Genomic DNA, 27,541 nt, shown 5'->3' with positions numbered 1-27,541 from the left:
TGGAGTTTATTCACATCGTTGATTTGTTTTTATATGTCATTTTAGACTACAAGACCAAAAATAATGCAAATCCAAGTTCAAGTGGACCACACAACGAGGATTAAACATCTACCGTTGAAAATTTTTGATCTTTGGATCTGCCTATTTTTGGGCTTGTATCCTTAAACGACATGGAAAAGCAGATGGACAATGTGGATAAATGCCATACATCACGGTGGTACGTTACTAGCTTGGTCCCGTTCATTTCTGGCCGCTCATCCGACGGGAGCACGCTGACAGATCCCGTGAATCATTTTTTGGCCATCCATCTCATCATACATGTGTTGCTCATCCTAAGAATGGATCGACCAGATCCTTTGGCCGGCATGATGGCCCCATTAGTTGGACCAGAACTCGCACATGCGTACATGTTGGCACGAGTGGCACAAGTCGCTTTATTCTTTTTTTGGTACCGCTTGCCATCACGCTGACAGGAACGGGCTCGTCACATCAGTCATCCTTTCCATCCTTTTCACATCGTAAAAAGTTGTAATCCTTCTACCCGTTCAAAAACCAGCCTGGAATTTTGAACTGGCAGGGGTTAGCAACAATCATCATGAGGTTCTCAAGTGTTGCCGCAGATAATTCACCTGCCCTCTTGTTCATGTCGACGTCAGCCTCTTTCCATACGATGTTGGCGAAACGCCTCCCGATACTTTTGATGGAGGTCAGAGCGAACATGATCTTCTATATTCCAACGACATTCGTGTTCAGAAACAATCGAAATTGAAAACAAATCTCACACTAACAATTATGCGTGCGCCTCGATGGCATCAACAAAATATATGATCTGTATTAAGTGCTAACTTACATTCTTATAATAACAAGACATTTTCAATACATTACAACATAATTCTCAATCCATACAAGTAGAAGATACTCAACGCATGCTTAGGAAGTTATTTGCAAGATCAAGTGGGCCACGCCATAGGGAGAAGTGAAAAAGGGGAAGCGGATTGCGTCCTATCCCCGCCCGTCTCAAGCCATGAACAGCCAGATTTGTGTGGGCTACTACCATGATCTATTTGTTTATCCATGTGGTCCATCCCTTTTCCCATATCATTTTAATGTATGATTACAAAAATTGAACACATTTGGCAATTAATGCAACTTGCACTTAATGCTTTGTGCATTTAATGCAACCAACCTTACTATTTGGTGTGGTCCACTTGCATTAGATCTGCCTCATTTTTGAGCTCATACTACACAATCATTCCACCCTCTCACTTATGCATCCTGGCCCAAGCATAAGGTCAATCAACTCAGCAAGTGGGATGAGAATAACAAGAAAGCCCAAGAAAATGTTGGCCACATATCCACGTTCAACATTCATGTGGCTGGCCCACTTTGATGTCAACTTCAATTCATGGCCAGCACAGGAAGGATGACATGTATCTTCCACATGTGTACCAAATTGGTGTTGAAAAAAATAATACAGAAATAATATTTTCTGTAAAATAGGTAAATAAAAAAATAATAAGGAATTAGTACATGTTGAAGCACGTATGAGAACGCTGTCCTTAAAGCATTATTTACCCCCACCTAAATAGATTGAGTATGCTGAAAGGTTCATTCCAGGCAAATCGCTTCTAGGAAATGACGAGCCTGGTGATCTGTGTTCGGAAAATACGAGGATCCACAAATGGAACTCTCATGCACAAATTTCTGGCCGAAATGACTAAAAAAAAATTCTGAAAATTAAAGAGAAAATGAGTGTTAGACCACATTACTGGTCTATTCTTCGGGCTAAGGTTCAGATGAACCGTTTTAGACCATAACACTGGTCTGTTCTTTAAGATAAGGTTCAGATGAACCTTACTGACTTACTAGAGTGTACTGTATGCAATTCTTCCTTTGGTTCGTATGAGTATGCTTGGGAGTGTGTTGCTAATGGATTGTTAATCTATCCGTGCACTGTTTATATAAAGCTAGGATGGCTGAGAGTTTTGGTCTAGGACCCTTTAATCTACATGACTGTTTCTAACTGTTGGTGAGAAATTAGCCGTTATTGACCTCTAGACTCTTAGCCACTTGCTTTATCTCTCCGTCACATCGCAACTCGCACTTGTCGTTTGCGAAATGCAAAGTATGCTACAGTGCCTCTACAGCCACATTGCCTCACATGCCTACGCCCTCACATCGAACCCGTAACCGAACTCGTGCCCAAGCGTGCGTAAGCCCGATACACCACGGACCAAGCATGTAAAACATATAAGTACTCCACCTTTCTCATATAAACTCTAAAATTCCTTTTCTCTTTTCCAATGTGGGACTATTCCCAAAACACCAAAAAGTGGGTTTTTTGGCAAAACAACTTTATAATATTTATATAAATTTTTTTATTAAAAATATATTTAAAATCAATATTTTATAACAATTGGCACAACTTGGAGCCAGAAGAGTAGTATCAGCTTACTTCCCCACGAACCTGATAAGAAAACATTCAACAATACCTCACAAATGAGTCTCTCCATCAATCTGGACTGTCCAATTTTGGCTACCATGGTGTATGAGCACACTTGCAGTATCCCACCCGATGAATGTCCTTGATCTTGTACACATTTAAATGACACTTAAATAGAAGGTATTGAAATGTTCACGTTGTGCTGCATATTATGAACGGCCACGATGAAATTTCATCCTGTGCACCCAATTGGTAAACAAGTAAAAAGAGAAACATACCATCTAGCCCTGATTGAGGCCATCTTGGACTGAAATCATCTCACATGCAATCCAACTAATTGGGAGAGAATCAATAGATTCTTTTCGGAGAGCAATTCATCCTTCCATACAACTCTCTCAAGTGTGCTTATTCCTCCCTTCTTTTCTAGCATGGCAAGTCTTTGTAATAACTCCGATAAAATAAAATAAAATAAAATAAAATAAAAAAGAAGAAGAAGAAGGCAGTAAGAGACCCTCCTAGCATAACCCTAGACAATATAAAATCCTTTTTCAAACCTACTTCCCCAAGCAGATGATCCTGGCTTGTGGTGAAGCTCTTCGAAATCCCATCAAATCTCTGAAAATCCTTGATTGCGCTTCAGTTACTGTTGCGCTAATCTTAAAATTCATCTCCTCGAGCATAGGCGCATTTTCGAGTACAAACTCTATGAAACCCAGTTCGTTTTTGCTGCCGATAATTCCATTTACGGTCACAATCTGGAGGCTTGCAAACAAGCCATCAAAACCTTCTTGCACTTCCCAAAAGCTCTCATGGGGCAAACTAGCAGCATCGATTGAGTGGACCTTGAAATGTCACCAAAACTCAAACAAGTTTGTTAGACTGTAATCACCTGACTCAAGATCAAAAGTCACAGAAATGGGAACAAGTTAGAGATGGACACCCTTAATTTTCACTGGGGCCCACCTGAGTTGCGAAACCGTCTGATTTTTCGCCTGACCATTCACACCATTAAGGGTTGTGACGACCTATATTATATATAGGTATCATGGTCGGTCCGAATGTAAATGGACAGTGCACATCCACTCTCAATTTGTTCCCTGTGTTGTTGCTTGAGGCCTCTATGAGAAATATTCAAAAAAAAAAAAGAAAAAAAAAGAAAGAAAGAAAGAAAAAACATTCCAAGTAACTCACCTTGGCGTTGATTTCATACAAGTTTGGAGAGCTTCTACATAAGCAAAGAACCACAGATAATTGATCCAGATTTTCAAAATTTATCTTCAACGTCAGATTCTTTAGATGATTATACATAGTTGGAAGCCTTTCTGGTACATTACCTGCAGCTAAAAACTATGATCCAATTCATGAAAAAAAAAAAAAAGTTAGTTTGCAGACAGTCCATTTGCATTGAAAATTGAGAATTGAGATCGGCTTTTTAAAACCCAGGCTAAGCCCGATCGGACTGTTCCTGGCAGCCTAAACCATAGTTCTTGACTTGAAACTTGAATTCGAGCCAAGTCACGACGAAACAACTTGCTGACTTGGTTGATGTGACTCAGCACGACTAGAACCGAGTCACTCATTGGGTGATTTTTTTATTATTTTTATTTTTTAAAATTTTTTTAAGAATAAAAAAGAGAAAGGGCAAACAATGATTTAGACCTTTCAACGCTAGGTGGTCAATGTTATGCACCATTCAAAAGTAGGTGTTAAAAGCTTACGGACAACCATCTGAACAGTTCAAAGATGGTGGACAACAAAATGGATCGATTCTTCCATCAATATATACCAATATATTGCTACTTTGGTATCATCATTATTTTAGACATATGCTAGTGGCGTATTTCATAACGGTAATGATTGATGTAACAGACACCACTGTTATCTTTACCATACAATTAGCTATAACGACTGTTATAGTCTCTGGTTTTTTTTTTCCCCCTTTTTTTTGAAAAAATACCTGAAAATCTTTATCGACCCTGTAACAGACTTTTATGGAACCGTTACAGCTTTACCAGGGAGGTCATTTGGGTCATTATGACCCTGTAATATATAACGGTTGTCACCATTACTTTTATGTAATAGCCTTTACAACCCATGGCTAGCAGCCATAAACTCGATTCTGATCCAAAGTGGTAAAATAAAGAGACTCTTAAAATGCGGATGCTGACATCTAAAGAAATTTTTTTTGGGTGGTTCTGTCTAACAGTGGTTTCATAAAATCCATTTTTTAAAAATAAAAAATATCTGAAATTGCAATTAATTAGAGGAAAGAGCTTATTGATGAACAAAAATTTGATACAGAGAACTAAGATCATGATTATAACTAAATACCAATTCAGTGGGATCCCATGCCCAAACAGAACCTAAATATATGCATAAGCGCTGTTGGTGCACATTTCTTAAGAATGCATTTTTAGTAGTTCAACAAATAAGTAGTTTTGATGGGAAAAACTTAGCTTATGTTTGCTGCAAAACTAGTTTGGAATTATTTCTTTGAAATGAAGAATTTTTTGAAAATCTGTTGTCTGGGATGCCCATAAAATGATAAATAATAGGCTGAGATGCAGCCATAAGAGGGCTCCATACATGCATAGTTACCATGATTAACTAGGCTCTAACAGCATCACTACTACTAATCCACAAGAGACTACATTATAAAAACTGTAACTTATTTAATTTATTGAGAATAGAAGGAATATATATATATATATATATATAAGTAGCTATCTTAGTAAGCATCCCATACTTTAATATCTATCTCAAAATAAATGTGCAATGAAAAGAGTAATTTGAGTTTGAAAGATACAATAAACATTTATTCAATAGAAATTTTACAACAGCCATAGAATTTTATTACCTGCAGAAGAAAACCTTCAAGAGCGAGCCGCTTAACACCATGTAGACAACCGACAACATTGATCAGATTGGAATCCTTGCCTTTCTCGTAATCATTTACTGACATCATATTAATGAGTGCAGTTGCTACAAGCGGGATATTTTTGAAATGGAGATATTTTAATTTACCAACAATATCCAAGTACAGGAGCTGGGGGCCTTGAATATTAAGACAAGTAAGACCGTCGAAATTCCTCAGTGTCAATGCCTCAAGAAGAGGGAATTTGGAAATGAAGTCTTCGAATGAGCTGTCAATGGAAATGTCTTGAAGATGAAGGGTCCTGAGATTACGCAGACCGTCGAACTTTCTAGGCGGTTTGAAGATGCACCAGGATACCTGAAGATGAATAAGGTTTTCATAGCGGAATAAACAAGAAGGCAACTTATATCGTTCCAGCCGCAAATTATCAAGTGTGAAGCTCTTCACAGCATTATCCGAGAGGTGAAGTAGCCATCGATCGATGGCGGGGCAACTTTCTAGGTAAATCTGGCACTTGAACTCATGAACTGGGCCTTTATGTAGTAAGAGAACTTGATCAACAGCATTGATGAGCTTAAGCTCATTGAGCTCTGAATAATCGGCCAAAGTTGGAAAACTTCGCTCGTCAAATGTCAGATGTGGAATCGTGACCCACTTGTACCTCCAATCACGCGATAAGATGCTCGTCCTCACTGCATCTCTCAAAGGCAAGCATGTGAGGATTACATCAATGACATTTGGTGGAAGGGAGCTCATCATATCCAAGTTTTGAAATTGTACTTGGCGCGACTCCATCATGTAGTGAGGATTTGATGCCTCTATGCCTATCCTACAATGCAAGCAAATTTATAAAAAAATCCACCATTATAAAGAGCAAGAAATGATAATTTTTATACAGGTTTGTTAGAATACATCCTGATGCATCCTATGATGCTAGATGTATTCTATCAAACCTCACTTCTATGTGATATATATATATATGTGTGTGTGTGTGTGTGTGTGTGTGTGTGGCCCAAGAATCAGGTCAATCCACCATTATAAGTAGAACACAATGGTTAATATACACTCATGATATGTGGGGCCCACCGTAATGCGTATGGTACATCCAATCAATCCATCATGTACTTCCCTTGGTGCTCTCCTGTGGCCATAAAAAAAAAACAGCTTGCCCATTATCAAATGGACCGCATGAGGGAAGAATGGGACATCCACCATTAAAAACTTCTAGATGGCATTTGGGGCCCACTGTGGTGGGTGGAAGACATCCAATCCATTTATTTCGTGCATGCATTAATGCTCTCTTAGGGCCCTTAAAAAAATCAAGTCTTTCTTACGTGATTTGCATATTTTGAAAGGTTCACTGCCCAAGCTCTATGGTATGAATACCTACTTTATTAATTGTAAATACTTTTTACACTGGCCAAACACACAATTTGTTTACTTGTAAACATATTACCACCTAAAAGCCAAACGAAATAGCATGTAAACCGATTACACCTGAAAGTCTTTTTATGTGTAATGTGTTCACAACTAAAAAAATTACGGGCATCCAAACAACGAGTCAGCTAGACATTTTGAATTTTTTAAACAATGATTTTTAATAGAAGCTTCCTCTGAGGAAAATGATAATTTAGGACCGTCCACTTGTTGGGCACTATTGCTGATAGCCCATGGCATCATTGCTGTCTTCAGTTTGCCCTACTTGGGCCATCCATGGTGGGGCCCACTCAGGTGGAGAGGCTTGATTCACCATCCCTCCCAAAATATGGTCAAAGAGACTATCACAACCCATGATATTATGCAGAGATGATGGTTGGATGGGCCAGATTTTGGGGGTCCAAATTTTTTGTACGGCAACCCTGATTAACAGCTTGGATTCCATGCACACCCTATGGGCCCCACCCTACAAGGGCTTGTAGACGAACTGCCTTTTTAATTTTCTTCGTTTTTTTGTTTTTTTTTTTTTTTTTGAAAATTAGGAGTAGTTTGGATGCCTGTAACTTCTGTAAGATGTATATAGTTATTGCATGTATAACACTACACAACTATATTTGAAAAGAATTTATATCCGATTGACTCTTCCAACAATACAATGATAAAAATATTCTTTTAGAAATAAATATCAAATTAGAGAATGATATGCCTGAAGTGGAAGGAGTATTTGGAGACTTTGAATAAACTATTATGTCCAATATACAAGAAGAAATTGCCGCTACACTTATACATGCAAATTATTAATTTTCTTAATATGTTTTTTTCTTTTTTGTAAGAATAATGATATTTTAGTTTTCTATTAAGTATTTTAATTTATTTGAATTAAATAGACTGATTTTATTTTCATTTAATAAAAAATAACTTCCTTATAATGTAAAACATTTCCAAACAGGATATAGGGACAAATGTGTCAAATTAACATATTTTAGACATTTCATATATTTGTTAACAAATAGGTTGTTTCAAATTTAGTACTTAATTTTTAGACTTCAGCTATAATTATCAAATCAGTTTTTTGAATTCAAATTTCAGGTTCAGATTTCAGATTTAACAAAGGGGGCCTTGTTAAATGGATTTTTCCATATGGCCACCTGCCTTTTCGGATATGTACAAGTACCTTCATTTAAACTATTTCTTAAATCCCGATTATAGTTTTCACCGTTAGTCATTAAACCACGTGCTGTTAAGTATCCATACGAATTGATTTTTGTATTTTTGCAATACAAAACTGCCCTTACTTTACTGCAGTTGGCAACGGAAACGTATTGGATATTGACTGACCCTGCCTAGCCAATGCCCAGTGGTCGGTGCTCTGTGGGCCCACCATGATGTATGTTTTTCATCCATGCCGTCCACCCATTCTTCTAGATTATTTTATGGTATGAGCTCAAAAATGAGGTTGATCCAAATCTCAATTGTCCCTCACAATGTTGATTGAAAGCCCACCATTAAAAACTTCCTGGGGCCACAAAAGTTTTGGATCAAGCTGATAATACACACACACACACCCCCATGAGGTCGAGCTGTGTGGGCTCCACCATGATGCGTTTCGAACATCTACCCCATCAGTCAGATGCACCATTCCATCGTGGGCCTAGGTCTCAAAAATCAAGTTAATCCGTGACTTGTGTGGGCCACACAACATACAAAAGTGGAGAGGGGTCGTGCACCATTAAAACATTCATAACCATTTTTTGGGCCCAAATCCAGCCCATCCATTATGTGTGTCCCACTTGGATGAGGGTTCAGACCAAGTTTCAGACATATGCAAATCTAAGGTGGGCCTCACCAAGTGCTTTTATATGTTTTAACGGTGTCTTCACATTATTTTAGATGGTATGGCCACCTGAGTTCCGTATACGGCTGATTTTTGGGATATCCGATAATTTAAAGGGGACCCATCAAATGCACGGTGTTGATGGTCGACACGCATCATGGTGGGGCCCACACAGCTCGACCTCATGGGATCTTATCGTGTAGTCAAGCGCATAGTACCTTTTCCATCTATATATATATATATATATATATATATCTCGAAATGGTAGTATGCCGTCGAGCGCATGCAAGCTCAATATAAGGTCGAGACGTGTCTCTTATTCCAACCCTTCCAGCGCTTTAGAAAATGGCAAAATGGATGATGCCCTTAATTACCAACTTCTGTGAGCCCCACCAAGATGTATTTGTTATATCTATACCGTCTATCTGTTTGGAAAGTTCATTTTATAACATGAGACCAAAACCTTAGGCAGATCCACTGCTTAAATGAACCACACTAGAAAAGGAAGTGGGGACAATGATGCCACCATTGAAACATTCCTAGGGCCCACCATGATGTTAATTTTCCATCCAACCTGTTCATAATGTCACACGGATCTATACGAAGGGGGAAAACAAATATCAGCTGGATCCAAAACTTTTGTGGGCCCCAAAAAGTTCTCAATGATAAGCATTCAACCCCTGTTGCTTTCTATGTTGTGGATAACTTTAGATTTGAATCTATCTTATTTTTTGTTAACGCCCTAAAATGATCTTGCCAAATGAATGGACGGTGTGGATTTAACACTTACATCATGGTATGGCCCACGGAACTTAAGGGTAACATACAAGCTCCGTGGCTTATGGCACCAGCCATTCCGTTTCCAACAGAGAGAGAAACGAATTACCTCACCCAGAGAGAGAGACGAATTACCTCACCCAAGACAGTATGGTCGTTATAAGTGAGAGGCTCAACTTGATTTTTTTTATTCTATATCCAAGCCGTCCATCCGTTTTGGAAGATCATTTTAGGACATGAACCCAAAAATGAAGAAGATCTAAAGCTCAGGTGGACCATATTGTCGAAAATAGTGGTGATTGAATGCTTTACCATTAAAAACTTCCTAGGCCCACAATAATGTTTACATAATGCTTATTTTTCATCCAACCTGTTGATAAAGTCATATAAACTTAGATGAAGTGAAAAAAAAATAAAAAATCAGCTTGATCAAAACCTATGCGCCCCAGTAATTGTCAATCATATAGTTTCTTATGATATGGTCCACCTGAGAATTAGATCTGATTCAGTTTCGGATTCATATCCTAAAATGATATATAAATATCCTAAAATGATATATAAAAAATGGATGGGCAGTGTGGATATAAAATACATACATCAAGGTGGGCTCATGGTAAAGCTACACTAACTTGAGTGGGGCTGCACGTAAAATCTGCTATCGACACGGGCGGAAGCCGATTTCCTGCCAAAGGCTTTGATAACAATGCGCTAGAAAGAAAGACCTACCGTGTTAAGACCTTCATCGGCTACATTTTGATGTTTATATGATATCCAAGCTGTTTGCAAGGTAACCACTGAGAAGAACTAAAAACATTAAAAACTTGGCAAGATACAAATTTTTGTGACCATAGGAATGTTTAGGGGTGGTTGTTCAATTCTCATTGTTTTCTCTCATGTGGCCCATTTGAGTACTGAATCTAGTTCATTTTTGGTCTTATATCCAAAAATGAAATCATAAAACGGATGAACGAGATGGATTTATCATAACATCACGCTGAACCCCCACCTAGGCTCCCGGCGCAAAAAACATTGGATTGTCCATTGTGTTGCTGTCACGAAGTTCTGTGGGCCCCACCATGATGTTAGTGTTATATCCACATTGTCCACCTATTTGGAGAGATTATTTTGGAGCATTAGCTCAAAAATGACATATATCCAAAGTTCAAGTGGACCATAATATAAAAAGTAGTGGGAATTGAATGCCTAGCATTAAGAGCTTCTCGGGGGCGCTAAAGTTTTGGATCAACTTTATATTTGTTTTGACCTTTCATCCAGGTATGTTTGACATTATGAATAGGTTGGACAACAAATATATATCATAGTTGGTCTTAGGAAGGATTCAATGGTGGGCATCATTATCTGTGATATGGTTCATTTTAGCTTGGATATGCTTTTTATATTATTGGGCTCATGACTTGAAATGATCTCTCCGAGAGAATAGATGGTGTTGATATAGCATAGATATCATGGTGGTGTAGTTTTCAAATTTGTCATATTAAGCTTGCATTCGCTCGGCTGTATAGTACCATTTCCATATATATATGTGTGTGTGTGTGTTGCGGACAAGTTGTGTGGGCCCCACAGTGATGCCTGTCGAACATCTACCCCATTAGTCAGATGCACCATTCCATGGTTGGCCTCGAGCTTAAAAATCAAGTCAATCTATGACTTTTGTGGGCCACACCACATATAAAAGTTGAGAAGGGTTACCCTTCCATTAAAACATTCACGATTATTCATTGGGTCCACTGAGATGTGGTTCACAAATCCAACCCATTTATTAGGATGAAGGGTCAGACCAAGTTTCAGACGCATCCAAATTTTAAGTGGGCCCCACCAAGTGCTTTTATATGTTTCAGGCATGTCTTCACATGATTTTAGATGGTATGGCCCACCTGAGTTTTATATACGGCTGATTTTTGGGACATCCCATAATTTAAAGGGGACCCATCAAATGTACGATGTTGATGTTCGACATGTGTCATGGTGGGGCCCACACAGCTCGACCTCATGGGAAGTTCCCATGAGCTCAACCGCATAGAACCTTACACACACACACACACACACACATGGGGAACTTCCCATGCGGTCGAGTTTTGTGGGCCCCACCGTGATGCGTGTTGGCCTAGGTCTTAAAAATCAAGTTTATTTGTGATTTGTGCAGGCCACACCACATACAAAAGTTAAGAGGGGTTACCCTCCATTAAAACATTCATAATGATTTGTTGGGCCCACTGAGATGTGGTTCATGAATCCAGCCCCATCCATTATGTGTGTCCTACTTGGATGAGGGGTCAGACCAAGTTTCAGATGCATTCAAATTTCAGGTGGGCCCCATAAAGTGCTTTTATATGTTTTAGGGATGTCTTTACATGATTTTAGATGGTATGGCCCACCTTAGTTCCACATACGGATGATTTTTGGAATATCTCATAATTTAACGGGGACCCATCAAATGCACGGTATTAATTATCTACATACATCATCGTGGGGCCCACACAACTCGATCTCATGGGAAGTTCCCATGAGCTCGAGCGCATAGAACCTTTTCCCATATATATATATATATATATATATATATATATATATATATATATATATATATATATATGGGAAAAGGTTCTATGCGTTAGACCGCATGTTACCTTCCCGTGAGGTTGAGTGCTGGTAGCACGTTATTCGTTCGATGGTAAAAAATTTAAATAAACAGTGAGATTTTATAGGGAAACTGGATAAACAAAACGGTGAAACTAGTTATTAAAATATCCCTCCACCTCTAGAGCTATGCATCGGACCAAGTCGGATCGAATTAGGTCCAACTCGACTCAGTCCGGATTCCACATAGCTTGACCCGAACTCGATCTGATCCGGGACCGAGTCCGGGTCATCTGACTCAATCCAATCCGATGCACTACTTGTAGGACCCGAACCGAGTCCGACTCGATCAGAAAAACATAATCGGATCGAGTTGGGTACCGTTCGGATCAGAAGAGAGAAGTGGCCGATGGTGGAGGTATGTGTTATATCCAAACCGTCCATACATTTGGAGAGCTCGTCTTAAGGCTTGAGTCGAAAAATAAGACAGATCTAAAGATCAGTTGGACCACACTGCAAAAAATAGTGGGGGATCGATTGTTTACCATTGAAACCCTTTTCAGATCACAGAAGTTTCGAATCAATATGAAATTTTTTTTTCCACTTCATCTATGTATTTTTAAAATTATTAACGGATTAGATGGAAAATAAATGTTATGGTGGGGCCCATGTAACTTTGATCTCATTTGAGCTGTTGGTACAACTCGGAGCTCGAGGCGCATACACGCTCGTCTTTGCACGCCACATATCTACAACAACAGGCTGTCACCCTGTCTAGCTTGCGTGTGGCCATGTGAAATGAATTGGCTAGTCTACTCCCCTTGACACTAGCCAATGGCTGGTAGTCGGTGCTATGTGGGCCCCACCATGATGTATGTGTTTAATCCATGCCGTCCATCTATTTTTGCAGATCCTTTTACAATATGAATCCAAAAATGAGGTATATCAAAATCTCATTTGGACCATATTACATGAGACAATGTTGAATAAGGGTGGACCATTAAAAACATTTTGGGGGCCATAAAAGTTTTGGATCAAGCTGATCTTTGTTTTTTCTCTTCATCTGGGACCGTATGACCTAATCAAAAGATTGGATCATTTGGATGTCAAATAAACAATATAGTGGGCCTTACGAGGATTTTAATGGTGGATATCCAATCGCTATTGTTTTCATGTGGCGTGGTCCACCTGATATTTATATTCCTCTCATTTTTGGTATTAAGCCATAACATTATCTTTAAAAATTGATTAACGGAATGCATGAAAAGCATACATCATGGTGGGACCCACAGAGCATCGACCACCAGCCATGGAGCTGGTGGCGGGGGGAGTAGCTGGCCGTGTGGGACGCGGATTAGCTACTGACAGGTTTAGTAGCTAGACTCCCTGCCGAACTGACATGACCAAGTTCTGTGTGAAGTGACGAGACCAAGTTCTATGGGACCCACCATGATATATGTGTTGTATCTGTACCGTCCATTCACTTGGAGATATCGATTTAGGGCAGGAGCCAAAGAATGAGTTAGATCCAAAGCTCAAATGGACCCTACCATAGAAAACAGTGGAGAGAGTGACGCTACCATTAAATTTTTCTAAGGCCCACAAAAGTTTTCAATTAAACTGAAATTTGTGTTTTCCCTCCTTTCATGTCTGTCTTAACTTGTGAACACATTGGATCTTAGATAAACATCATAGTGGACCTTAGGAAGGTTTCAACGGTAGAGTCACTCTTCCCACTGTTTTCTGTGGTGGGGTCTACTCCAAATCTAGATCTTACTTATTCTTTGTTTTGTGGCCTAAAATGATCTCTACAAATTGATGGACGGTGTGGATACAACACATACATCATGGTGGGTCCCACATAATCTCGTGACGTGACTTCAGCAGGAGTCTCGCTGGCTACTCAACCTATTTGTCACTTTCCAATGTTTCATTATACTGCATGTGACACAAGAAACCCATTTGAGCTTTTGAGCTTATCCAGGCAACACGGCGTTGCCCAACTCTAAGCATGAATGCATGTGGGCCCATCGTGAATGCATGTGGTTGATCCACACCGTCCATTCATTTTTCCAGATCATTTTAGGGGTTGAACCAATTGTTTTGTTGGAGGGAGTAGATAAGTGGTAGAAAGAGAATGAGGGGAGATGTTTGCACATGAGGAAAATGACGGAACGGATCTGATCAGATCGGATACTGGATCGGATCAGTCTGGATTGGCATTGAACTGAACCCAATCCGATAAACGGTCGAATCAAACTGACCCTACTTGAACTGCACCAATCCAGGCCGTCGGTTCGGTTCGAATCGGGTCGGATTTGGTCGAATCGGGTTGGATCCACCAGATCGGGTCATACGTGCCCACCTCTATCCACCTCTATCTCTCTCACACCTATTTTCTGCAAAAAGCCTTGCGCTTGAAACTTAAGTGGGGCCTACCGCAGTTTTTTTTTAAGAAATCCACTATGTCCATTCGTTTTTCCATATCATTTTAGGACAAGAGGCCAAAAATGAGCTGGATACAAGGCTCAAGTGGGCCAAATACGTGAGGATTGAACGTCCATGGTAGAAATATTTGCGGGGCCATAGAAGCTTTAAATCAGGATAATATTTATGTTTTCAGTTCATCTCAGTAGGAATATTGCTATGAATGATATGGATGCAATTAAAACATCACTTTCGACCTAGGGAGGTTTCAACGGTAGGAATTTCCATACCCACCTTTTCCTTTAGTGCGGCCCACTTGAGTTTGGATCTGGCTCATTTTGGTCCCATGTCCTAAAAGGATCTCCAAAAACTGATGGACGGGTTGGATTTCTCACAAACATTATTGTTGGCTCTAATTGCCCAGAGGATTTCTCAATGATAGAAGTTCAATTAACACTATTCCTATCCACTTTTGCGTGGTTTAGCTACTGACAGGCTAAGCAGCGAGACTCACTACCGAAGTGGCGTCACCAAGTTCCATAGGCCCCACCATGATGTATGTTTTGTATCCACACCTTTCATCCATTTGGAGAGATCATTTTAGGGCAATATCCAAAGAATGCGTTAAATCCAAAGCTCTAATGGACCCCAACACAGAAAATAGTGGGGACAGTGACGCCCACCATTAAAAACTTCTAAAGGCCACAAAAGTTTTCTGTTATTTCATGTCTTTTTTAACTTTTGAACAAGTTGGATTTCAAATAAACATTATGGTGGGCCTTGGGATAGTTTCAACGGTGGGAATCACTCTCCCCACTATTTTCTGTGGTGGGGTCCACTATAGCTTTTTATCTGCCTTATTCTTTGGCTCATGCCCTAAAATGATATCTCAAAATGGATGGACAATGTGGATACAACACATGCATCATAGTGGGCCCACAGAACTTGGTGACGTCACTTCAGTGGCAGACTCGCAACTCAACTTGTCAGCATCTAATCTAATCTGCATCTATCCACTTCCATATTAAAAGGCGTAATGGACTCCAACGCTGGCTGGATGTAGATTAACTGCGGACATGTTACATCACCAAGTTCTGTGAGACCCACCATGATGTATGTGTTATATCCATACCATCCATTCATTTGGAGATATCAATTTAAGGCATGAGAAAAAGAATGAGTCAGATCCAAAGCTCAAATGGACCCACCACAGAAAACAGTGAATAGAGTAACGCCCACCATTAAAAATTTCTAAGGTCAAAAAAGTTTTCAATCAAGAGGAAATTTGTGTTTTCCCTTCTTTCATGTATGTCTTAACTTATGAACAAGTTGGATCTCATATAAACATCATAGTGGGCCTTAGGAAGGTTTCAACCGTGAGGGTCACTCTTCCCACTGTTTTCTATAGTAGGGTCCACTCTAGATTTGGATCTTACTCATTCTTTGTCTAATGCCCTAAAATGATCTCTCCAAATGGATGGCTAATGTTGATACAACACATACATTATGGTGGGTCCCACAGAACTTGGAGATGTCACTTCAGTATCCCGTGTACGATGCCAGCCTATGTTCACGTGCTTTGAGGAGCTTCTCTAGGACGTGGCACCTGAGAAATCCTCAATTGCCCTTTGGTTTTAATTTAGGTGGCTAGATCTTTAAAACCCAAGCCGTCTATCTATTTTACCAGCTCGTTTAAGGACAAAGTTCAAAATTGAAGCATATCAAAGATAGATCAAGTGGACCACACCACAGGAAATAGTGAGGATAATGCGTTCACGGTTAAAGCCTTTCTAAGAGTGTGGGCCATCTTGATGGATTTATTATATATCCATGCTGTCCATTTGTAATTATTGCTCATTTTTGGTCATGAGTTTAAAAATGAAGCAGATCCAAATTCCAAGTAGACCACACTACAGGAAACAGCAGGGATTTAATGCTCACCATTAAAAACTGTCTTGCAGGCAACAAAAGTTTCAGATTAAGCTGATATTTGACTTTGGTCAGGGTTACATTGTGTTAGTTCAGGGCCAACCTTAGTGTTTGTGAGAAATCCACCCCGTCCATCCGCTTTTGGAGATCATTTTAGGACATAAGGCCAAAAATGAGCCAGATCCAAGACTCAAGTGGACCGTACTAAAGGAAAATGTGGGTAAGGAAATTCCTAACGTTGAAACCTCCTTGGGTCGAAAGTGATGTTTCAATAGCATCCATACCGTTCTTATCATCATTCCTACTGAGATGAACTAAAAACACAAATATTATCCTGATTTAAAACTTCTGGGGCCCCACGAATATTTCAATTGTGGACGTTCAATCCTCACGTTTTCGGCTCACTTGAGTCTTGGATCCGGCTCATTTTTGGCCTCTTGTCCTAAAATGATATGGAAAAACGGATAGGCGGGGGTGGATTTCTTTTTTTTTTTTTTTTTAAACCACTATAGGCCACACCTAGGTTTCTAGTGCAAGGCTTTTACTGAAAATACGTGTGAGTGAGAGAGGTGGAGGGGTATTTTAATAACCGGTTTCACCGGTGTTGTTTCTCCTGTTTTCCTATAAAATCTTTCCATTCGTTACATTCCCATGAGGTCGAGTGCCGGAATTATGCTAGCGGTCGGATCGTGAAAATTTTAAATGAACGGTGAGATTTTATAGGGAGAGGTGAGATTTGTAACGACCTTGGAATTTTTGTGCTAATCTTTCCTTAAGTAGTTGTTTTTGGGGTAATTAGCGCTATACTCGATTGCATGTGAAATTCGCATCAATCACTTTAAATTGTATCTGCATGGCTTAAAACTTGTAGATTAGTTAGCGCTACGTTACTCTGAAACCTGGGATCCATCGCTAAATCCAGTTGTTCTGGGGAAATTTTGGAAGATCTGGATCGGACCTGGATCGCGCGTCGGAAGTCCGATGGCGATGATCTTAGGCTGTTGCGGTCACCGAGTTGGGCTTGACCATCGCCTCGAAAATCAAGTCCATGTGATGTTCTGGGTCGATTTGATTGAGTTCGGAGTGAAGAGTGTGAGAACGGTTGGAATTTAATAAGTTTTTATGAAATCTGAGTCGTGTTGCTTGCGCGACGATTTTAAGCTATCTGACCGTTGGATTCTGACCCAATTTCACCCTCTGATCAGGGAAGGTGGCCCAGGCATATCCTAGTGCTTGTGGACCTGATCGAGATTCCGTGACCGTTGAATTGAGTGTGGTCCGCCACGGCTGATTTGAAGAGCCGGTCGGTATGAAAACTAAGCTTGACCTAGATCCATGGTCAAGGAGCTTAAGTCCAACCTTTCGTGGTTATAGGCCCACCGGAAGTGCTTCGTTGGATCGAGAAAGGCATACTTTGGTTATAACCTAAGTATACCTTGTCCTTAGGGTTATTTCCATCATTCTGAGGCCTATTTATAGTCCTTAAACCCTAGTCCTCTTTTCCATACGAATTTTCTCTAACCCTAGCTTGGAAAGAGAGTGGAAAAGAGAGAGAAAAGTGAGAGAGATAAGTTGGTGAATCATCTTGGATTCTTCTTTGTTCTTCTTCATCTTTGAACCTTCACTTTGAATCGTTCTTCTGACGATTCTGAGTTCTTTTTGGGGTAAGTTAATCTAACCCTAACCTGTATTAGAGCTTAGATTAGTCTTGATGTTGTTGTATCTCATTTCTATCCTTGTTTTAGGGTATCCTATCGCCGTTGACGAAGACAACTCGTCTAAATCAGTTCGGTGTTTCTTTCCTTGCTTAAGGTGCGGACTTTAAGTGTATAGGTTATGGTTTTCAAGGCTTTCAATCCCAGTTAATGATTTATTCTTGTTATGGATGAGATTTCACATGCCAAATGTTATGTTTACGTTGCTTTCCTGATATGCATGTGCTATATTGAGATTTGTGTATTCTATGTGTATTTATAAAGTACCGTATACGTATAAAATATGCACTTATGTTTGCCATGATTATTTGTCATGTATGTATGCTAGATGCATGTATGATAACTCCTTGGTAAAAGGAATTGTCAAAATGCATGCATTTCAACATACATCATGTATGTTGTTCCATGTATGCTAAGTGTTTGTAGAAATGCATGAATGATCTAAAATGTAATTTATTACACTAATTGCGGGCGTTGAGAAGTGATTCTCAACACTCCTATTGATGTGCATGATTTCCTTTATGCAAGTTACATTCCATGTTATTTAAATTCAAGCACTACTTGTGCTTACATTTATGTTAAGTTGATATTCCTCAAGTGCTTATGTACCATGATTTAAGTTGTTGTTCCATTACTGTTTTACATTCCATATGAATATCTGTTGTAGTGTAAGGTGTGTGGGACTATGCATTAGTCCAGGAAATCGGTAATCGACTCTATGTTCGTGGTTGAGATTGCTTTCGCCACGTAGGACGTATTAGACGAACCCGAGCTGTATTAGAGTTGTCGGCAGTGTTTTGGCCACGCGGAGTGTTTGCGCACTCTATGTCGTTCAATTCAACGTGCGCTCGTGCTAGTCGAGTTCGTCAAGTAACCCGATTGTCCGATGTATGTTCACCATGTATGGACGCTACTGTTTGAATCTAGGGTACCGAACTTACCAGTGAAATCCTATTAACTATGGTACTTGATCCGCTAAGACTCATGAGCCGGACATGGTGGTATAGGACACCGTGGTCGAGCTGTCGGCTTACGCTTGGGTGACGAGCCTCCCCGTAGTGACCAGTGAGCAACTCAACTCGTGAGCCGATTATGGTGGTATGGGACACTATATTCGTGCTGTCGGCCTACATTGATTGGTGACGAGCCCTTTGTAGTGACCTCGAGCATACCTGGATACCGCAAGCAGGTGACGAGCCGAATTGTGGTAGTAAAGGCATGAAAGGCGTGCATTGATTGGTGACGAGCCCTTTGCTACGACCTCAAACATATGATCGTATGAGATGTCTAGGATTGACAACCCTAGAATGGATCACTGTTTCGATGGTGACATGAGGAAGGTATCTTAGCTTCTCAATCCGGCTGTGTGAAATGGACTAATAACAACTTGGTAATCATATCCATGCACCGCATTTCCATGTGCTTTGTAGATGTGGCGCACTTTGAGGCGATGTCATGCGTAACGTAAGATGAAGACGCTGAGGGTGTACGCGTGAGGGCACGCATCATATTGCACACATTCTTGCATTAACAAGAGTACTTAGGATTTATTTACTTGTTCTGCTTTATCATTACTGTTTAATTGAACTGATAACATGTTAACCAGTGCCTTATTGTTCCACTGAGTTGATCACTCACTCCCACGTTTCTGGGGTGGTGTTAAACACCTACCAAACTCTGTCTTAGGCTTTGATGTTGCAGATGTGGATGCGACTTTTGAGGCAGAGCGGGAGCTGGATGATGATGAGGCTGCATTCTCCTATATGCAGTTTTCAGACGGGTTCTAGCGAGCCTTGGTCTGATGCGCGGGATCTCTGGGATTATTTTTGGGATTTAAATGATGTAACTTGATACTTAAATTTTGTTAAATAACACTTTCATACGATCTGGCTTGTATATGTATTTCAGGGATTTACACTCGTACACATACTTTTCTATAAGTCTTCCGCTTGCTTTATTCACTTATCCCTGAATCATATCTGTGTTTTGGCTTAATCTATTCCATGTTTTATGCACTAATACAGTCAACATACATCCATCATTAAATATGTTGCATACGTGATGTTTTGGAACTCGGGAGCTGAGTTATGCTCGACCCCCGAATTTCAGGGCGTTACAAGATTTTATGGGGAAAGTGGAGAAACAAAACCTATAAAACCGGTTATTAAAATACCGACTCCACCTCTCTCTCTCTCTCTCTCTCTCTCTCTCTCTCGTATATTTCCTATGAAAGCTTCCCGCATGAAGTTCTTGCCCTAGAAACCTAGGTGGGCCTACCGTGGGGCTTTTTGAGAAATCAACCCTGTCCATCCGCTTTTCCATATCATTTAAGGGATTGAGCCTAAAATTGAACCAAATCCAAATCTCAAGTTGATCATATCACAGGAACAGTGGAAATAATGATTTCAACCATTGAAACCTTATTAGGCCTCACAGTGATGTTTATTTGTCATCCACCATTAAAATCAAATATCAGCTCAATCTGAAACTTTTGTTGCATACAAGAAGTTTTTAATGGTGGCTTTGAATCCCTACTGTTTCCTGTAGTGTGGTCCAATTGGAATTTGGATCTTCTTCATTTTTAAACCCATCACCTAAAATAAGTAGTAATAATGGATGAATAGTGTGGATATATAATACATCCATCAAGATGGCCCCCATTCTTAGAAACGCTTTAACCATGGAGGCATTATCCTCAATGTTTCTTATGGTGTGGTGACTTGAGCTATCTTTGATACATTTCAATTTTGAACTTTCTCCTAAAATGAGCTGGTAAAATGAATAGACGGCATGGATTTTAAAGTTATAGCCAACTGAATTAAAACTAAAGGGCATTTGAGGATTTCTCCGGAACATCGCAGAGAAGCTCCCCAAAGCATGGTAACGGAGGCGAATGCCGATTGCATCCTACCCCCACCCGGCAGGGCTCTATGGGGCCCACCATGACGTAAGTGTTTTATCCACGACGTTTGTCATTTTTCTCAGATCATTTTAAGATATGAACCAAAAAAATGAGTCAAGTCCAGGGATCAAGTGGACCACAAGGTGGTGATCGAATGTCCACCATTATAAACTTCTTGGGAGCTGGGGAAGTTTCGGATCAAGATGATATTTGTGTTTTCACTTTATCCATGTCTACATGACCTTATGAATAGGTTGGATGGTTAGAAAACATCACGGTGCCCTTAGAAAGGTTTCAATGGTGGGTGTCATTATCACTACAACTTCCTTTGGTGTGGCTCACCGGAGGTATGTACCTTATTAATTTTTAAGATTGTTCCTTAAAATAATCTGAGAAAAGTGATTAACAACGTGGATAAACACTTGCATCACAGTGGGCCCCACGTAGCCCTGCCCGGACCAATTACCGTCGGGTGGGGGCAGGACGCAATCCACGTCCAATGGAGGTTGGCATTGGACCCGGATTAGATACTGACGGGTTTTAGCCAGACTCGATTCTAAAGTGACGTCACCAAGTTCTGTGGGACCCGCCATGATGTATGTGTTGTATCCACATCGGCCATCTATTTGGAGAGATCATTTTAGTGCATTAGAGAAAGAATGAGTTAGATCCAAATCTGGAGTGGACCCCACCACAGAAAACAGTGGGAAGAGTGACGCCCACCGTTGAAACCTTCCCAAGGTCCACTAAGATGTTTATCTGAGATCCAATTGTTCATAAGTTAAGAACGACATGAAAGAAGGGAAAAGACAAATTTCAGCTTGATCAAAAACTTTCATGGCCCTTAGAAATTTGTAATGGTAAGCGTCACTCTATCCACTGTTTTCTATGGTGGGGTCCATTAGAGCTTTGGATCTGACTCAGTCTTTGGCTCATGCTTTAAATTGATATCTCCGAGTGGATGGATGGTATGGATATAATACATACATCATGGTGGGTCTCGCAGAACTTGGTGATGTAGCGAGTCTAGGTACTCAACCTGTTGGTAGCTAATCCCCGTCTGATGGCTTCTCGAACTCGTTGAGGCTGCCATCGGCGTTGCCATATATCCACTGTGCCTTTTAAAATGGAAGTGGATAAAGTAAACCCGGTGAGGTTCACCATGATTCATGTATTTTATCCAATCTGTCTATCTATTTTACTTAGGGCTAAAAGTTGGGTGAGTTCAACCCGACCGGTCCGTGATCGACCCAACATTGGGTTGGGCTCGGGCAGGATGTATCGGATCCGATCTCAAGTGTGGGCTATACAAACACCAACCCGATAAAACTTGGGTTGGGATCGGGTTGAGGTCTAGGGTTGCCCGACCCAACCTGAACCCGATCAATATATAAGTTACTTATAAATTATAATTGAGTGCGGATCGTTTGTGTCGAAGGCACACTAGTGATGTCGGGTCTCATTTGTCCACGTCATTTCCAAGGACTCAAGCTAACAAGATATGCCAAATTTCTCTCTCCCAAATAGATTGCGTACTATGCGACATGACTTTTAAAATAGTTGTCCTATATTTTAGCTTGTTTTTTTAAAGAAAAAAATGAAGTTCTTTATTATGGATAATCACATATATAATTAATAAAATCATAGATACAAAAAATAAGTCCTATATTGAAATATAAAAAACTAATGTAATATCGAAAATATTAGCACGTATACACCCGATCAACTTGACCAACCTGACCGAGCCTGCTTGGTTTGAGAATTCCCAACCCGATATTGGGTTGCGTTGGGTTAGGGTTGAGGTATAGGAACCTTGGGTTGGGTTAGGGTTGAGCACCAACTTGTTCGGCTTTCGGCCTTAATTTTACTAGATAATTTTAGGGCTTGAACCCAAAAATAAAGCATATCATAATATGAAATGTTCGACACCACATAAAGAGTGTGAATTAAACTTCTATCGTTGAGAAATTCTTAGGAGCCACGGAGCTTTTGGATCAAATTTATATTTGTGTTTTCACTTCATCTATGTCTATATGATCTTATGAACATATTGGATGACAAATAAACATCATTGTGAGGCCTAACAAGGTTTCAATGGTTGAAATCATTATTCCCACTGTTTCCTCCTATGATATGATCAACTTGAGATTTGTATTTGGTTTAATTTTAGGTTCAACCCCTTAAATGATCTGAAAAATTGATGGATGACGTGGATTTCTCAAAATATCTCACAGTAGGCCCTACCTAGGTTTCCAGCCAAAACCTTCATGCTAAATGCTTTTGCAGGAAACACATTGAGTCCTATTTTAATAACTGATTTCCTCATCCTATAAAATCTCACCGCTTGTTTGGAAATTTCAACATTCAACTGCTGGCTTGATGGTGGCAGTCGTCTTCATGGAAAGGTACTATGTGGTCGAGCGTATAGTGCCTGTTCCCTGTCTGTATTTCCCTTCACCCAGTCTGTTTGACCAAGTCAACAGATTAGATGTCAAATAACCATTACAATGGACTTTAAGAGGTTTTTAATGGTGGACATTCAATCACTACTGTTTTCCCATAGTGTGGTCCACCTGAGATTTATATCTGCCTCATTTTTGGTATCAGGCCCTAAAATTATCTTTCAAAATGGATGTACGGCATGGATAAAACACATGCATCATGGTGGGTCCACATAGCACCGACCACTAGCCACCTGGCTGGTGGCGGCCTCGCTGGCCAAACCGCGTCCGTTGGCGACCTACGTTCATATTATTGACGTGCCAATCCCATCCCAAACTTTCACGGGTCACCTTGAAGTTTGTGAGAAATCACTCCGTCCATCTGTTTTTCCGGAACATTTTAAAGGCATGTGCCAAAAATGAGGGATGCGATCCAAAGTTCAAGTAGGGCTCCTTGATTGCCCCAAGATATTTCAACGAAGGACGTTCTTTTTCACTGTTTCCTATCGTGTGGCCCACTTGAGCTTCTGATATATCTTATTTTCTCTCATATTCCCTAAAATGATATGAGTTAACAGATGGACGGAGTGGATTTGTCACAAAATATCTATGAACCATGAATGTTTCAACGGTGAGCATTCAATACCTGATCTTTCCTGCTCGTGTGTCTCACTTTAGCTTTATATAAACCTCATTTTTGGGCCACGCCCTAAGATGAAATGAAAAATCTGATGTACGGGGAGAATCTGTAACAAACATCATGGTAGGCCAAAAAATCTGATGTACGGTCATGATGGTTAGGCTAGGACACGGATTGCTACTGACACCACCAGTAACGACTCGCCATTGGACGGTGCTCTGTGGGACGCCATGGTGTATATATTTTATCAACGCTGTCCTTCAATTTTTCCAAATTAATTTAGGGCATGAGCCCAAAAATGACGTAGATCAGAGTCTCAGGTTGACCACACCATAGGAAGCAGTAAGTGAACGCCCACCATCAAAATTTTGTTGATGTAGAGCAGGCCGCGGACAATTTCGAGGCTAAGATGGACTAGAAAAGGCGTGATTGGAGAAAGAAGTGACATGGACTGCCAGGATTTTAAAACAGGCATATCTCGTAAACCGGAATGAGCTATCGAAACCTGTCATATATGACTCTCCGGTAGGACAAGCTACTTTAGCCACCGAACCCTGGTATGTCAGGTTTCTAATGCCAATTTTGCAAGATTCCATCAGATGGACAGTCAAAAATCCATTTTAATTTTGTTTTTACTATTTATAATAAGTTTTGGTTTGATTATAACTTTTGATCGGTTGAGTTTTAGAAGTAGTGTCCAACGGGAAGGTTGCTTAGAAAATTTATGAGAACAACTTGGTTGAGGCAAATAGGAAACTTACTATTTTAGCCTAAAACCATAAGATCTAGTGGACTATCTATAAATAGTGAGTTTAATTACTATTTATAGTAAGTCATGATTTCTAGGAGTTTTAGTTGTAATTTAATTCTGAAACTTCTTCTAGGGTTTGACATTATTATTTAAGGAGTTGTAATCACAATTTTATTCATCAATTAATTTGTAACGATTTTTTTAAGGAAGTATTCCTGTTTTCTTTTTTTCCTCGTGGATTTGAAGTATCTCCGTGAGGAGTCCAGAGAAATTCCGTGGATTCGGAACAATTATCCTTTGAGGAAGACGATGTTCAACCTCTATACACCCATCCCTATGTCAGTTTGGTATTAGAGATATGCTTTTTCCTCGGATCTATGGCTTCTAATGACGGGTTGGGCAACAATCTCATAGATAGTGCTCTATGGAATCATCTTTTAACAGCTTTCGAAGCAGTACAACGAAAGAATCGGCAAGTCATGCAAGAGTTGCCATCTTTCATCGATCGCATGATGGAGGCCATAGGGCAACTCCGTGTTCCTAGTAGTAATCCGCCACTAGCAATTGCTAGAACTTGCAATCACCCTGATCACAGGATAGTTTCGACAATGAACCAAATGATCATTCCCGAGGAGTGAGGATCTAACGACGAGGAGGTCGACGACATGATTATCTAACATCCCAAACAAAGCGGTGATCGAGCAGATCAGGCTAATCGAGAGTTCAGGATGAATGTCGATATCCCTAACTTCAATGGCCAACTTCACATTGAGGATTTCCTCGACTGGCTTTCTGAAGTTGAATGATTCTTAGACTACATAGAAATTCTTGAAGCGAAGAAGGTCAAACGTGTGGCCTACAAGTTGAAGGGTGGAGCTTCAGCTTGGTGAGAGCAACTACAACTAGTACGGATGAGGCAAACTAAAGCACCAACCAACACATGGCAGTGGATAAAGCAGCTACTATGCTTGCGATTCCTCCTTAGCAACTACGATCAGGTACTATTCCAACAATACTAGAATTATCGGCAGGGTAGTCGATCGGTGAGAGATTACATAGAAGAATTCTACCGCTTAGCGGTATGTAATGATTTGGTCGAGACTGAATAGCAATAAGTCGCCCGATTCAACGGTGGATTACGTATGACAATCTAGGATCGGGTCCATATGTAACGCGTTTGGATGATGAATGATACAATCAAGTTGGCTATCCGAGCGGAAGCACAACTTGAACGCCCCAACCCACAGACCTATCCTACCACCAGGGTCGTCGCGGCATACAGGTCCATCTCAGGAAGGAAAGACCCTATAGGAGTACGCACTCAACTTCCTACACCCACAAACTGAGAACAGGGAAGTGGGCAGGCCAGGCCCCAAAGGGGCATATTGACTGCTACTAGTCCGAGCAAAATCCCGAACCCCTATGCTCGACCAAAGCCTGACAATTGCTATCATTATGGCTAACGAAGTCTGTCATCAAATACTTGTCCCCAACGACAAATGGCAAACCTAGACATTAATGATGGTAGTGCTGAAGACGCTGATGAAGACCCATATGTGAAGGAATTGGAACATGCCACAGAGGATGAGGTGGATCATAAGACAGGTTGGTGGATCATAAGACAGGTTGGGTTCAATAAGATCATGGCAAGTCACTCGTCGTGAGGCGACTATTGTATGCACCGAGGAAATAAGTACACCCATAACGACATAATATCTTTTGAACTAGGTGTATGGTGAATCAAAAAGTTTGTGACGTGATCATCGACAATAGGAGCAGCGAGAACATTATCTCCAAGGTCATGGTGGAAAAATTGCAATTAAAAATATTACGTCATCCCTCCCATATATGATCAGTTGAATTACGAAGGTCAGTAAGACAAAGGTAACCGAATAATGCACTATATCATTTTTAATTGGTAAGCATTATAAGGAAGAAGTAGTATGTGATGTAGTTAACATGGAGGCATGTCACATGCTACTCAGTCAACCTTGGCAATCCGATCGTGACGCTACTCATAAAGGGCGAGATAACATGTATATCTTCGTCAAGGACGGCCGTAAAATCATATTAGCCCCTATGGATCTAGAGGAACTACTCAAAACTTTTAAAGTGGAAAAGTGGAAGGCCGTTCTCTCTTAACCATACAAGATTTCATGGAGGAATCTAAAAAAACAAGACAGGCCTATACATTAACTGTAAAGGGGGAGGAACTCGAGCCTATCATCATCCCTGAAAAACTAAAGCCCTTGTTGCATGAATTCAAAGAAATTTAACCCGATGACCTTCCCGATCGATTGCATACCAAGCGAGATATGCAGTATCATTTATCCCTAGGTCTAGCTTACCCAATCAACCTCACTATTGAATGAGTCTGAAGGAGGGCGATATTCTACAGGGGCAAGTAGAGGAATTAATCTGTAAGGGTCTTATTCGAGAAAGGATGAGCTCATGTACCGTACCGGCTCTATTAACTGCAAAAAAATATGGAAGTTGGCACATCTGTGTCAACGGCTAAGCTATCAATAGAATCACCATAAAATACAGGTTTCTCATATCACGGCTGGATGATATGTTGGATATGCTTGAGGGCGTGAAAGTATTTTCTAAATTGGATCTAAGGAGCAGCTACCATTAGATTTTCATACAGCCAGGTGATGAGTGGAAGACAACTTTTAAGATTAAAGAAGGGTTGTATGAATCGATGGTCATGCCCTTCGGTCTTTCAAATGTGTTTAGCACATTCATGAGGTTGATGAACCAAGTTCTGAAAAT

At 40.3% G+C, this 27,541-nt stretch overlaps 1 protein-coding gene across 1 annotated transcript in view; it reads right to left on the bottom strand.

The window, feature by feature from the left end:
• Window positions 1-2,914: 2,914 nt before the first annotated feature.
• The window catches only part of LOC131258018 (F-box/FBD/LRR-repeat protein At1g13570-like), a 35,446-nt gene continuing 10,819 nt past the window's right edge, over window positions 2,915-27,541 (bottom strand). The window contains exons 2-4 of the mRNA XM_058259038.1: window positions 5,301-6,147; window positions 3,635-3,790; window positions 2,915-3,285 (exon numbers count right to left, since the gene is read on the bottom strand). Coding sequence (XP_058115021.1) covers window positions 2,998-3,285; window positions 3,635-3,790; window positions 5,301-6,116 — 1,260 coding nt within the window. The 5' untranslated portion in view covers window positions 6,117-6,147 and the 3' untranslated portion in view covers window positions 2,915-2,997. The remainder of the gene's footprint in view (window positions 3,286-3,634; window positions 3,791-5,300; window positions 6,148-27,541) is intronic.

The sequence above is a fragment of the Magnolia sinica genome, chromosome 10, assembly GCF_029962835.1.
Source record: "Magnolia sinica isolate HGM2019 chromosome 10, MsV1, whole genome shotgun sequence".
Taxonomy (NCBI): Eukaryota; Viridiplantae; Streptophyta; class Magnoliopsida; order Magnoliales; family Magnoliaceae; genus Magnolia; species Magnolia sinica.
This window is presented reverse-complemented; position numbering and strand designations above follow the sequence as displayed.